Source organism: Petromyzon marinus, chromosome 19, assembly GCF_048934315.1.
Source record: "Petromyzon marinus isolate PM22_M1 ecotype Great Lakes invasive population chromosome 19, UKy_Petmar_22M1.pri1.0, whole genome shotgun sequence".
Classification (NCBI taxonomy): domain Eukaryota; kingdom Metazoa; phylum Chordata; class Hyperoartia; order Petromyzontiformes; family Petromyzontidae; genus Petromyzon; species Petromyzon marinus.
The window spans coordinates 1,696,241-1,711,455 of record NC_133685.1 but is presented as its reverse complement, the minus strand read 5'-3'; the positions used below and the strand labels follow the sequence as shown (position 1 = coordinate 1,711,455).

At 52.9% G+C, this 15,215-nt stretch overlaps 1 protein-coding gene across 2 annotated transcripts in view; it reads right to left on the bottom strand.

The window, feature by feature from the left end:
• The window catches only part of LOC116943947 (RNA-binding motif, single-stranded-interacting protein 1-like), a 51,696-nt gene extending 37,082 nt beyond the window's left edge, over positions 1 to 14,614 (bottom strand). The window contains exons 1-2 of one of the 2 annotated variants that reach the window (XM_032957320.2): positions 13,755 to 14,614; positions 1,020 to 1,180 (exon numbers count right to left, since the gene is read on the bottom strand). In XM_032957320.2, coding sequence (XP_032813211.1) covers positions 1,020 to 1,180; positions 13,755 to 13,799 — 206 coding nt within the window. In that variant the 5' untranslated portion in view covers positions 13,800 to 14,614. The remainder of the gene's footprint in view (positions 1 to 1,019; positions 1,181 to 13,754) is intronic. The other variant, XM_032957321.2, reaches the window with a different exon arrangement.
• Between the last annotated feature and the right edge of the window lie 601 nt (positions 14,615 to 15,215).

Genomic DNA, 15,215 nt, shown 5'->3' with positions numbered 1-15,215 from the left:
CCCAGGGCCCCCCCTAGACGGCATGTTTTTGAATGCGTGAACGGCTCTGAACAACTCGGGCAGTGTTAGGCTCCCGAGTCAAAGCAAACTATTGCACTTCACATAAGATCCCTGTGGCAGGAGCGATTACACATCGTGGAGACGTACACATACACACACGTGCGCAAAAAAATGAATATGACCCCAATACTCGCGTAGGACGTGCCTCCGCCATCGCTGAGCACAACGCCCGCCATCGATATTCCTTTCAATGTAAACCTGACGACGACGACGAATGAAAGTTTTAAATGGACCAACAATCAGCTTTTAGCAGCATGTCGCAGGGGCGAGCGGGAAAGTGTCGTTCTCTACGGTGTGTGGCCCAGAGGTCACTCGAAAGGGATCTCGGAGGTAGCTCTACGATATCCACTTCCGCAGGACCATTCTCCGACACACCAAGGGGGTTGCGTGGCTCTACAATCGTTCATCTTCCGTGACGGCACGGCGCCCGTGGTGCAAACTGGGATCGAATCGTGGACAAAAATATAGAAATATACCAACGTTTCAAATCAATTTGGAACGAGTGAAATCTCGACGAATTCATGTTCTTTGCCATAAGGTGTGTACATCCGTGTCTTTCACCCCGCGTGTGCGCGTGCACCCGTAAACGAATCTATTTAAAACTATTTTATATTTTTAGTAGGTAAGGCCCACTGAGCAATGTAGGTATTTTTCACAAGCGACCTGGCCACAAATGATAGCTCCACGAAGTGGCTTATCACGTGCAAATATATAGCAGAAGCCAAATACTCTGAACGCGTGATGTTGATTCTAAATGTGGAGGGAAAAACCGGAGGAACCGGAGAAAAATCCACGCGACCACGGGGAGAGAGACACCGCAAACTCCAAATATACAGCAGGCGTCAGGGTCGGGATCGAACCCACGATCTCCTGTGTACCCCGGCGAGATGTTGAACATCTTGCCACCGCGTGCACCCGTGCTTGACCCCGTGTGGGCAACGAGGGTCGGCCGAACTTACGGGTGGCACAGCTTGACCAGGTCCTGGTCCGAGGTGTGTGGGGGCAGTCCCCGGATGTACAGGTTGGTCTTGCTCAGGAGGTCATTGCCCGCCGGACTGCAGGAGCTGCTGGGGGTCCCGGGGCTGGGGACCAGCGGCGCCGACGCGGCGTGACTGTAGGGCTGTCAAGGAAACAATGCGGTGCCGTTGAATACAATGCATTGCAATGTAATGCAATGTCATGCAATGTAATAAAAATTAATGCAATGTAATGCAATACAATTCAAACCAATGCATCGCAATGTCATGCAGTTAAAAACAATGCAATGACATACAATGTATGAAGCTCTAAAACTTTCTCGTTCCAGAACGGCTGACCTGGTGTCCCAAAGAATATTAAAAAATCAGAGTTGTGTACCAGTGTAGGTGTGTGTATTAGTGCGCATGTGTATGCGACTGTTGAGCGTGCAAGTGTGCGTGTGGATCTGACAGCCTGCACACATTTGTGTGTGCATTTAAGTATACTTAGAACTGCTACCAGTGGTGTCACGATCGGCCCCTATGCAGGAAGCTCGTGAAGGACGCTACTGGGAAGTTGGAGGCAGTCGCCCTCCCACAACAATGGAGGGTAGAGGAGCGACGCTCACAACAACGAGCGGAGCGTTGGGCGGCAACGACGCAGCAAGTTGGCAAAGTGGGGAGCAATTGGTGGAGTTGCCAGTCATCTCAGTCAACCAATGGCACCTGGATCTGTCCCGTGGCCTCCTGCCTGCAGCGAGCCTTCGACACTTGACGTGGCCTGAAAGTGCACCTAGCCTGGCACAAGCGCCACTTCATGTGCATCTGACAGCCTGTGCAATTGTGTATGTGTGCATCTGACAGCCTGTGCACGTTTGTGCACGTTTGCGCACAGGCACGTGTGCAATTGTGCGTAATAGTACACGTGCGTAGTGTCGGTGCGTGCATGTGTCAGTGTGTGTGCGTGTGATCGTGTGACAAACTATTGTGGGGAGCGGTAGTGTAGCGGTTAGCGCTACGCTGCGCTATGAACCCTGGCGACCCGGGTTCGATTCCCGCTCACGGCCAACACCAGTGACGATTATCTGAACCAGTCCTGGGCCTCTCCTATGTCGACTTAGCCTCAAATGAGTACCTAGTGCGGTGTGTAAACATCGTCACTGGGGAGACAAAGGCGGTCGGGCGCGGTGCTGGCCACCCACCCCCTCGTGTACCGTTATGGCTCTCATAGGTGCTCGGTAACAGCACTTGCCTCTACAGTCTGTTAAGGCTATATGGGGGTTCTTTGTCTTTTGTGTGCCAAAACTCTACATGCGTGTGCTTGCGCCTGTACACACACGCGCGCGCGAGGCTTGATGGATGGGTGATCTCCAAGAAAAGGTTTTGGTTTAAATTAGGTGAATGTTTTTTTCCCCTCTGCTCCTGGAATTGGTGGTGATTAGGATCACGTGACCTGCCACGCGTTCAGAGTGCGGCGTTTGCGGTTCCACACGTGTCTGTCTGGGGGTGATTTTTTTTTTAAACCCATATATTTCTTCGCTAAATAACCTATTACTTTTTTGCGCTGTTACCGTGTATTGAGATTTTTGCTCGCTGTAAATCCGAGAACGCACCGCGCAAACAGTTGGCGACCTCTGTCGATTAATGCTCGCCGTTTTTTACACCCCTCCTGCAAGCGCCTGCGCCTCTGTGCCAAAGAATGCTTTATCGATCCGTCTGAGAAATGCCGCTCGCTTGTTGGAACAGCCCCGCGTTATGAAATTATATTTGACGAGAAACGCAACATAGTTCGGAGGAATAAAAAAAAAACAAAGGTAAAGGCGCAGCCCTGCAATCGCTTGCTCACGCCACTGCTGCCAGACGGGGGTCCCCGGAGCAGTCGAGAGGATATGTTTGACCGACAATCCGACGCTGGCCCAGACATCCCTGAACGAGGTGGGAGAAACCCTCGCACGTGCACCGCTTACCGCGGTTTGCGACCCGTTCTACACCGCTGGGTGGACTCGAGGCAATGGAGGAGGATGGAGTCGAAGCGACGACCTCTGCGCGATTGCAAATCGAGCGCGCTGACCACTCACTGCAGCCCCTGCTGCAGCCCCTGCTGCTGCTACTGCTGCTGCTGCTCTTTGGAGGCTGCGTACATTCCAGTCCTGCCTGCTTCCCATGGCACACTGAGTAATGCCGCCCTCCTTCCTTCCTGCACACCCACCCCGCTCGCTCGCGCGCGCACGTACGCACGCGTGCACACACACGCGCGTGCATTCCTGTGTGTGTGTGCGCGCGCGTGTGTGTGTTGCCGAGCGCTACGAGGCTGTTGGGCTTGCGGGGTGGGGGGACGTGGACCTCGCTATCGCGTTGACCATCGCTCGCCCCCTTCGGTTCCCCCCCCCCGCTTCGTCGTGCCGCCCCTTACAACGATCGCCCTTCTTCCCCTCCTTACAACGATCGTCCTTCTTCCCCTCCTCGACGGCACTTTGGCACCCCAGACTCCTGGGTGAGCTCTGGCGTCACGGCCCAAGCGAACGGGGCCCTCAGCGGGTCCCGCTGCCGCTGTTGTTAAAAAAGACACGTCTCTGGTGTCTCTGTACGTGTATGAGGAACTTCTTTCGCACCGGACGTAGCCAACCGCGCTATTCCTGGGTACTGTACTAACCGCCCTGCCGCTGCCATCCGACATCCGAGGCTGCGCGCGAAGGAATTTGAGAACTGACATTTTCTATTGTTTATAATGTTCAAGATGCAAAATGCCGAAAGGAAAACGACGGCCCGGATGGCTGTCGTGTATTTTGGAACACTCAAACTAACCAAACAACTGTTTACCGAAGTGCTGTACACTGGAGCGGTGGAACAGCGGTCAGCAAAGCTGCGTTTATCAGTGGCGAGCGATGAGATATCAGGACCGGTCCGACCGCCCCATCCCTTCACCGACTTGGGCTGACCACCGCGGTGAAATATGGTGGTTCGGGACACTGAATAAATAAAATAACAACTCCCACTGCGGACACGGCGCAGGGAAGACGTCATTCGTCGGTGGATTGAGAACGGCTGGACTCTGTTTATTTGATTACAGTAAGGCACGAATGTTTAATTCAAATTCCCATCTGGATTTTTTTTTAAAAGGGCAATTGCTGGCACGTTGGTGCAATTCAACATTAAGTCTAATTTGGCCGTGTACCGATTGTGTCATCATAGTCATACCATTTATTATTCTCATGCAACGTACTGTAACGGTTACAACTTACATCTTCAGATGCAATATTTATACATACAGTGTGAATATTTGTTGTTCATGTTTATAAAGTACGGGTGGGATGGGGTGGGATGGGGTGGGTGGCGCGCAACGATTAGCAGCGAGGCACCCTGCACTCAACAGCAACAACAAAAACCCCAGCGACCTGAAATTCATTTCCGACCAGGGCTCACATCGGTACCGAGTGGCATTTTAATCGCTCCTGGGCCTCCCCCCCCCCCTTCTTCCCCAACCCGCACTGTCACGGCGAAGTATGGTTCAAACCAAACCCCCGCGTGACTGAGATGGCCTTCAATACAGCGGTGGACTGACACGCGACTGTAAATTACTATAATTATATTACTTGAGATTCGGTGACAAAGTTCCCTCGGCGCGTGGCCCGATCTCGTCGCATCTCGCAAGCGGCAGGGTGCCAGGCTCGACCAGAACGCTTCGGCGGGTCCGGCTAACGTTGCTTACACATCGACAATGCTCACTCAGAACGGCTCGCCGAGGCTGTCGACGAGAGCCTCGCTATTAGGGGCAAGTCCCCGGCTAAACTGCCGACTTATTCTGTCCTCCTGAACCTATCCGTGACGGCGACATCGCTCCTGCAGCACGATCTGCTGCTGCTGCTGCAGGAGCCGCTCCGCTCTTTGCGAGGCTGCACTTTGAAACTGCCGCTTGCTCTTTCGATTTAAAGCTTTCGTGACTGCAGGGATTCATATTCTTGTTTTTTTCGCTAAAGTCACGTGGAAGGGAAAAAAAATAAAACAAAATAAAATAGTGGGTTTTATTTTATTTTATTATTTCCCTTCTACGTGACTTTACCGAAAGAACCAAGAATATGTGGCTTGCTCGTTTGCGACCGCTCGCTTTCAAGGGGGCTTGTTGCACCTGGGCGCTCGCCCCGGCCACCCAGAGACCCTCCTGCGTCGTCTCGCATTGACGCCCGTTTATGGAGAGACGGCAGTGCACGCGGAATTATGGAGCGGCAGCGGCGTTACAACTTGCGAACCGCGTTCTGTAAGCACCGGCGGCGTCACGTCAAATACGCGAATATAAATGTGTATTCTTAGATGCCGGATATATACGTGTGCGCGTTGAACTTATTTCGCACCGTACGTGGCCAACGGTGCTGTGATTATGGATAATCGGAGGTGCGAACGAATCAAACTGACAATCCCTCCAAATTCGCGTAAGGAGGAGTTTTAGTTCAAATAAAGAAAAAGCAAAAATTACAGCCAATTATCATTGGGGGGGGGGGGGGGGCTCTTTGACCATACTTCACCACGCTCGTGATTGTACGATCAGCGAAGCGCCACGGGCGGGGCACTGTTTCAGACGCGACCCGCAGAGCTGGCAAGCGAAATCGGCTAAACTGCCGGATTCGTATCTCGGTGCGCTAACCACTCCGCCACCGCTCCCCACCCCAAACCAAACCCAACCCCCCACCACTGTGGCTCAACATCCATTACGGAAACACAAACCAGGCCGACGAGGAGAAAGGACGGTGGAAAGACAGTAGAGTACAGTGCAACAGCTGAGCGCCACGCAGCAGCGCTGGGCATCAGCCACGGCAGATGTTGACGCGCTGGGGTGGAGGGGTGGGGGGTTGCCACCTCTGAGCAGCAACAACAACAACAAACCAGGGCAACAGATCCCATGGGAAGAGGAAGGTGATCTCACAATACCGTGCCAGAAGAAGGGAGAACTATTCATGAATCCATGGTCTTGAGTGGTCCGTGTGAGTATTGCTGCTGCTATTACGCAAACCGTCAAAAGCCGGGGATTGTTAATGTCACAGGAAGGCGGACAGATGTCCCAGGACAGTAGTGATACTGTACACCTCCCTCAAGGGAAAATCGGGACAGCTGGAGACCGGAGTCCTGACTTTAGATCACCATCACGTATTTGGTGATGCTGCTGCCACTGCAGCTGCACTGGCAGTGGTGCTCGAAGCACAAATGACATTAAAACCCCAACACATTCGTTAATAACACCGTTCCAAACAAATTACTTAGTATAACAGGCAACGTTTTGGCGAAATGGGCCCTGAATTTCTTTTAAAAGGCAATGTTGTTGACAAGTGTCTCGTCCTAGACTAGGCCATCGCCCTAAATGCATTGACTCCAGCGGCCTGAGATCAATTCATTTAAATCCTCTGCGCTAAATGAAAAGCAACACCGAATGTGCCCAAAGAATCAAAGTTTCGAGCATTGCGTATTACCCGCTCCGACTTGTTCATCATATGTGCGTACGTACGTACGTTGAACTTCTTCAGCACCGTACGTAGCCAACCGTGCTAATCAGAGGTGCGAATCGTAAACGGACATTGCCAAAAATAAATTCAACGGAAGCTGAACATGCGATGAGAGAGAGAAGAGAGGGACACGCTCCGAACTAGACAAAGCAGCCGCAAGGGGGGAAATGTCCATCAGAAAGGAAATGCAAATTCGAGACGTCGTGGTGACTGTTGAGGAGGTGTGTGTGGGACGGTGGACGGTGAGTGCTGACAGTGGCAGCCAGAGGAGGAAACGCCACTGAGAGATGGCACCACCGAAGAGGTGGAACGGTGAAATCGGCTTGTGCCACCGGTTCTCGCCGGATTGTTGCATCGTGAGAGATGGCGATGGCCTGGGGGGAGGCCTTCGCCCAGCAATGGTTTGATCATGGTTGATGATGATGGCTGTATGTCAACAGTGACACTGGGGTCATCGGGCATTCTCTTGGTAAGCCCGTGCTGGACTTGGGCAACCGTACACTCACACACGGTCAAACTTAAATTATTCACCAAATTCCAAGATTGGCCGATTTGCCCCAACGGCCTAACCTTAAGCTGCTGCTGCCACAGAGATAGCACACGCAGCACACCTATGAAAGTGTTGTCGAGTGTTGGTAGATCTGCATTGCGTGAGTGATCACAGCTTAATATTTAATGCTAATTTAACTGAAGAACTCTCATCAGTGGTGGACGAAGAACAGACGGCTCTGGAGAAGGGCTGTGGCCTAGAACGTCAGTCCCACCTGGTGATGTGCGTTTGAGTCCATGCCACGGCTACCATCAGTGGTAAGTGACAACTGAACTGCTTTTGAGCACCCCCCCCCCCTTCACCACCCCTGTACTGATCAGGGTGGTGAAGTGTGGTAAAACAACCCACTGAAAATGAAGTGAGGGTTATACATTTTGACTGGTATTGCACGCAATGCCATATTAAACCTTAGTTAGATCCATAATAGAGGGGTTTTTTGGGGTTAGATCGTGATCTAACCCCAAAAAAAGCCTCTCATGGATGATATTGGTCGCGAAAGCCGACGTGTTAAACTGACCAGCTTGCCTTGTTGGCTCTGCGTTTCTCTCCGGAATGCGTTCTCAAAAGGCGATTTTTTTTTCAATGACATTTGCCGAAAATTCCGCGCGAGTCGCCCAAAACCCCTCGGCAGCCGTGCGGAGTTAGCCGAGCGACGAGCGGCGGCTACGAAGCCGCCGCTGCGGCGACTTCCCCGGTCTCACGACGCGCGCGACGTCGGTGTCGCCCGGGGAGACGGCGGCGAAGGCGGCGAGATGGCGCTGTCACGGCGAGCGGCGCTAACGCGTCCACTCCCCCACCCACTCCCCCACCCGCCCTGCGCTTGAGATCCCCGTGAGCCCCAATCGTGACGAGTTTGAGAAACAAGAATCGCATTCACCGCGCCCACGCTCGCATTGTCGCCGCCACCGCCGCCGCCTATAAAGGGGGGCGCTGCGATCTGGCGTCGGGCATTCCCGTTTAAAAAAAAAAGTCACCGTGAAAAAGAGCCACTTGAGTGTCGTTTGAGCCGACGCTTTACCGTGGGCGGCGCCTGAGGTGCCGCCCTGGCGGGCAGCCTCAGATGGGCCTCGTCGCGACGCCGCGCGCTACCCCACTTCTTCTGTGTGTGCGCAAGGTGGAACTTCTTTCGCACCGTACGTAGCCAACCGTGCTAATCGGAGGACTCGTGACTTCCGAGTCACGAGTCCCAGTACCGCGGAGTGTGGTGGGTGAGGGGGGTGCTGCTGGGGATTTTCTCCTCTTCGTGACTTTCCCCTTACATGGCCGGTTCTCTAGAAAACACCCACTGTCGTCCCACCAAATGGAGATCCATGGACTCGCACGTTTACACGGAGATCCATGGACTCGCACGTTTACCCAAAGACCCACAGTCGCACGTATTGTACTTGCACGACCCCTGAGACTTCCTTAGAAAAACACAGACTTACGTAAAGGCCCAAAAATGTATACAGTGTAGGCATCCTTAAGAGACCCATGTCCTTACACCGAAACAAATAACCAATTCTGTGTAGAAATATTAAAAGGCCTGGGGTTTTGTTTTATTCTATCAGTTTACCGATCGGGACGATGCATTCAGTGTAATTCTCCCCTCTCCGGCTATTGTGAGATAATCATTCTTCTTCTTCTTCCCCTGATATGCCCCAAGGTTTTTTTTGTATGCAGAGGTGGCAATCCTAGCGAGCGAGCGAACGAGCCAGCCAGCCTGCCAGCAAATTGTTGGCTCAGTGGTGGCAAAGGCTGTTCAGTGGTGGTGGCGATGTCTGTGATGGCGACACGCACGCACACACACGGGCCTCTCTTGTAACCGCCAAGGGAGTGGTGTGCGTTTCCTCAAGGCTTCCTGACGGACGCAGCTGGAGCGAATGCTTAATTCATTGGCAATGGCCGTGTCAGTTTGGCACTTTCATCGTGTGGGCAGTGCCGGATTGTAACCCCTGGCAGCCGCACACAATGGGGCCTGGCTTTCCGCTCTGCCCCGTGTCAGGAGGTCAGTCTCCGGCAATTTCCTATCGGGGTCACAGGTCGCGAAGGGGCCCCCATTTCTTTTCCACTGCGCGCCCACTAGTTGTGCGGCTGCCGCTGTGCTCGAGACGCCCCCTTGGGGGGGGGGGGATCCGGCGACCAGTTCTTGCAAAGGCCCCCTTAGATCGCACAGATTGCCCTGGGGGTTAGTTCACACGGCACGCCACAGCCCCTCGGACGAGTCACAGCAGCATTGTGCAGCGCCCTGTGCGACGTGCCAACAGAAACCGGGATTGTGTGGGCGCGTGCGTGCGGTGCTGATAAATGACAATTGCTGATTCACGAACTCCGTCGCACATCAACTTTTATTAATTTGATTGCAAATGTGTTGCTCTAAATGTTGCGATTACACCCGCCTACACGAGCAACAACATAAAATGTCGGAATGTGTAATGATCACGACTATTATAATTTACAGAAGGAGGCCTCTTCACGCCACCGAGTGTGAACACGCCAGCCAGTGGAGGCCGTAGCCGGAAATCGAACACAGGCTGTCAGGGCTCGTTGCACTGTAAACTAGACCACCGAGTCACCAATATTGGCGTACTGTACCGTGATATGCGACCAAATATTTTGCGTGCTTCTTCGTGCCTCGGTTCGCTGGGCACGCGATATGAAACTTTGCGGTTAATTTTAATAACTATAAATTTTGAGTAGAGAGCTCTGCTTCATCAGCATCTCTTGCTGCCTTCACCAAAACTTTGTAGCCTACGTCCCGGGAGGCACTGCTGAGATGGGGAGGCACCTCGCGTAAAAATGTAGAAAAACATTTTTTGCATTGATCTCTCAAGACTTTTAGAAATTCGTCACAGGACTAGGGTTGCCATCTGTCCGCGGTTTCCCCAGGATCATCCTCTTTTACGAGGAGATAGAAGTCCTGGAAAATCAGAATATTAAACTGGAGCAAGCCGGTGAGCTATGAATCCCTTTTCACAGAAGTCCAGTAAATCTGTAAACCTGCTCAGGATATTAAAGTACTGTTTTTTTGTCAGTGACGTGACGCTGCAATGCAACGCTCAAGACAATGCATTTACCGCGTCGTTCTCCCCCTCTTCCGGTACCATAAGATATTGTTCTTCCCTTGGACACATCTCAGGGATCTTTGTGCCCTCAGGAGGTGGCAACCCCAGACAGGGGCCGCCGCAGAGAGCGGGGCACAAAAGGTGCCTCGCATAAAAGAGGGGGCCCCACAACGGCCCTGCTGTTTAGTCGCTCATGAACGAGGGGGCAGCCGCGTGGCCTTCTGCCCTTGGGCCCACATGAACCTCTGGGCAGCCCTGACCCTGGTCACAAAACGGCAGCCTCTCCCCGACACTGCCCGCTTCGCGATTCGCACGGGTAGTGTCCCAAGACTTTCAACAGCGTCGCTCCTGGCGGCCGTCACCACGGCCCAACAGCCTCCACGTTCACGATTAATGAGGGGGGGGGGGCGGGGGGCCGACCGCCCGCCCATCCCCCCTTAGCCACACATAAAGAGGATAGAGCCTTCCCGGACGATGCCCGGGTTGCACGTGGAGCTGCGGGGCACAGTGCTAACCCGACCCGTTCAATGATTCTGCGACTCCTCCATCCAGATCGAACTCTCTTGTGGGCTCATCCTGATAATTGCTCGAGACGTCACCTGCTGAGCTGAATGAGGAAACTGTTCATTTATTTACGCGCTTGTTTTTTTTTAAGATGGCAGGCCCAAGTGGTTGCCTCTAACACACGCCGGCTCACGAGCGCGTTCCACTCCGCTCACGGGCAGCGGCAGGACAGTGGTTGGACCACTGCGCTACCAGCCTGGAGCTCGTGGATAACATCGGTAGCGAATCTATGAACCAATCCTGGTCCCCTCCAGGTCGGTTCAGCCTTAAATGAGTACCTGCCGCAGCGTGGTACGGGACACACCGCCCTATCGTGTGGGGACTTTCATAGGAGCATTGGCCCTATAATAGCACTTGCCCCATTAGTCTATATGTCTATCGGGTAACCTTTGTCTTTGTGCGTTTCAATGCAATACATCTCAGTCAGTTAACCCGTAACACTTGGGCGTGTGTCACGACCTCCTGCCAGGGAGCCTTCAACACTTGAAATGGCCTCAAAAGTGCACCTAAACTGGCACAAAGGCTGTGTTAACCTCACCGTCACTTAGTGGCGCATGACGTGTGTTGTTGTTGCGTTTCATTTTATTGTTGGGTCTCTAATTCTGGGCAGTTCTACGATACAGAATGTAAATTTCCAACACTAAAGATTGTGGGATAATCATTGGTGTAATCACGAAGAGGCTTTGCACATGGGCGTAGCGTGTCAACCAATTAGGGTCGCAATTCAAAAATAACCCGTGTATCTATCTTGCTTGACAGGCGTGAGAGATACTCGTGAAGTCGGTTCCATTCTCGGAAGGAGCCAAGTACTTCTTCACCCACGCTGGGATGGTTGACGGTGCATTCCGCTCCGATTGTGCGTCAAACCATCGACCCATTCCACGAATAACCCACATTTGCTTAAACTGTAAGTTATCATGATTAGATTTGTTTTGAAATCGTGTCTCTGTGGTCATCTCAAATTTGCGGAACTGCCCTCTATGCAGTTGCTTCAATACCGAGTAAAAATATATATACATTTGCAACCGTGGCTGGGGAAAAAAACTGATTTAAAAAAATCCCACATTGAAAGCGAGAGACCCTTGACGGATCGTGACGGCCTTTGGGGGAAACCTTCAACCAGCAGCGGATAAATTACGGCCGGCGATGACGTTGCTGAGATGATTGTAAGAGGATCTCGTTGAACGTTCCCTTCGCATAACTGTAGTCCCTCCGTCGCACGCACCCCGTGCACTGTTTGCATTTCCTTACCGCTCTCGTCGCCTTGAAGCGCAAAATGTGGAGCATTATGAGCAGTAGCTGAATATTGAAAGCTGACGGGGGGGTGGGGGGGGCGGGCTTCATCCAGCAGTGTATCGACCATGGCTGAAGATGATAACGATGATGAGTGTTTTTTTTCGCAGGCCACATTGCCTCTGCTCGAAGCTGTCACTCCACGTAGCTCGTTTGTTAAGTCTAAAGAAAGTCTGCGCGGTCAAAGTGTGTGTTTTGCCGATCTGCCAACAGGCTCATCAGCGTGAAACGTCAGAGTGCAATTTCCCATAACTTTGCTCCCCCGCTCTGAAAGGCGATGACCACGACTTAAAACGCGCGAGAGGCGAGCAACAAAACAAATCTGCTCGCGTTTTCTTTCCCGGTAAAATACTCCCCAAGATCCTGTTGTCGTCGACCGTGCCGTGGACACGTAACGATTTGTTGCTCATACGGCGAACACAAGTAAGCTCGTGTGTTTCACGAGGCGCATTCATCATCATCATTATTATCATCGCCATTGCGCTTCATCGATCAAACACCAGGTGGGAATCTGTCAACACGAAGCGTCTCCTTCAAATGGGCTCCGGGTGACATGGCTTGCAACGCAGGAATGAAGACAATTGCACAACGACGAACGTTAACAAGACCAAATGTTTCTGATAGTGCATAGTTTAGAGGGGGTAGGTAGGGGGGTAGGGTTGATATTGTATCTACTTGAAAATCGATTTCGGTATTTGGAAAATCAACGGTCCCAACGTAAGATCGGACAATTGCAGTGAGCACTTGGGCGAGTTGAACCGCAGCAAAACAATAAGTGTCATCTCGAGATCTTGTTTGTAAAATGGAATGACAGAGCTGGAGGGACTAAAACCCATCGAAAAATCCAGAAAATATCCGAAACAACGAAAATAAATAAAAGCCAATACGAATGAGTTTGATACAGCACATCTAAATAAGGCCACAAGAATTTAGTATTTATAATAATAAAATAATAAAATGAACATCTGCTTTGTGTGCGAGGACATCGTGTACGCCTGGGAGTGATCTGGAGCAAGCTGCACCCGCTTTCTACCAGCTTTCACGACACACTCCATGGGAGGCAAATCACTCGGTTTACTGATCGTGGAGATCATTTACTTTTAATTGCATCGCTTGGCTTGAGATTAAGAGCAGCTGAGGACTTTTGTCTCACCCTGGCGTATGAAGTTGAACCCAACCACCTCTGGGTTTAGGGGCGGGAGTGGTATTTTTAGAGGCCAACATTACCAAGAAATATTTTTTTTCCTAGCTACAAGTACAACTAAACAATGTTTTATTTTACCAGGTAAGGCCCACGGAGCTATGTAGCTCTTTTTCAGAAGTGACCTGGCCACAAATAATAGCCCATCGAAGTAGCTTATCACGTGAAAATGTATGGTAAAACTCTCTAAACGCATTATCCAAATGTGGAGGGAAAAACCGGAGCACCCAGAGAAAAATCCACGCGACCATGGGGAGAGAGACACGCAAACTCCAAACATACAGCAGGCGTCAGGGTCGGGATCGAACCCACGACCTTCTGCCTACCAGGCGAGGTAGTTAACATCTAGCCACCGTGGCGCCCTCATGAAGTAACATTTGGGGGGCATGAAAGTAACATTTAGGGGGCATGAAAGTAACATTCATGCCTCCCATACCCCAGTTTTCTAGCCGTTGTATAATAATAATATAATAATATCACCATCAATACGTCACATCACTCACGACTCAATTGACGACCATTTCAACGAATTCGTAAGTCTGTGCGGAGCGCAAAAGTAAAATAAAAACACAAAGCGGACGAGTGCACCCTTACCGGCTTGCTCGAGTTGACCCTGTTTGGGCCCTGTGGCAGAATCATCTTCCCTTCTTCTCGCCGCCGCTGCTTCTCCGTGCCGTGTGTGCGCGCGAGAAGAGCGATCTCCGTGCGCTACCGCTGGGGCAAGGCGCGCGAGCAGAGCGACCGCCGCTGAGATGGGGCGAGCGATGGAGCGGGCGGGCGGGTGGGCGGGCGGTTTCCTGGGCGGCCCGCGCGGTGCTGTCCACAGTTCGGTGCGGGCTGGTGGGTGGATGGATGGGTGGTGGGGGCTGTGGCGATGCCGACACAACTTGGGGGCGATGTGGCGAGGCGCTGCGCTCGGACAAGCTGGGGGGTGGGTTGTCGTCACGCTCTCTTCGCGGGTCTCTTTCCCCTCGTCGGTGATGGCGAGTCGAGTCAGTCGACGGCACGGAGACCACCTCCGCTCCTCCTTCTTCCTCCCCTGTAACCACCCCCCTCCCCCCGTTGCCTTCTCGTCAGAGTGGCCGGGCGTGCCGCGTAGCGAGCGAGCGAGGGAGCGCGTCACTGAGCCGGAGCCGACGCCGTCAAACACAACTTCAATTACTTGAGCCTCCTCTCCATTTAGCCTCGACGCTTCGCTGATCTGTGGCGTTTCCAAGTTCCACCTACCCGGGTCGTACCATTCGCCGAGGCGAGGTCGGAGGGGTGTGCGCCGATGCAGTTGAGAAATATAACGCTCGGCGTCACGGGGCCCGTCCTTTATCGGGCGAGTCAAATTTAGCCGAACAGTCGTAAATAACAACAACAATAAACTCACCCCCAAGCAGATGAATTTCGATGAGTCACCCAAAAAATCCCATTGATTTGGTCGGGGTCACGAAAGCCCGCTTTGGAGACGGTCCGCTCGCAAGCAAATGCTGCGAGTGGTACGGTCTCGCCCACATAGCTGGAATTCCTCGGGTCACGTGACTGCGTTTAGATCATCAAAGCCGCGTGGGGAGGGGAGTGCACGCGAGGCGCACGGAGCGCGAGCTGGCCACTCCGCCTGGACCGCCTGGGCCACTCCGCCTGAGCCACTCGGTCTGGGCCACTCGGCCTGGGCCCCTTCGGCGTGGCCCAGCGTGGCCCAGCGTGGCACAGAAGAATAATTGGGGTGGGGGGGGGGTGGTAAGGATTATTCGTTCCACGCAATGTGCACGGCATTAAGGGAGCTCTGTGGGGAAGGGGAGTGCGCGCGAGCCACTCGGCGTGGCATCCTCAGCGTGGCGCAGAAGAAGAGGAGGAAGGGGGGGGGGGTCACACGCGATGTGCAGGGCAGTGAGGAAGAGAGGCGAGCGCTTGTATCGCCGGGACGCACTTCTTTCGAACTGCTTTTCCCGTGTGTGTTTCGTTTGTCGTCCTCCCCCCCCCCCCCCCAATACTCCGATGAACACGGTTGGCCACGTGCGGTGCGAAAGAAGTTCAACTTGCAGTGCACACGCACAGCACGCGGCGTAT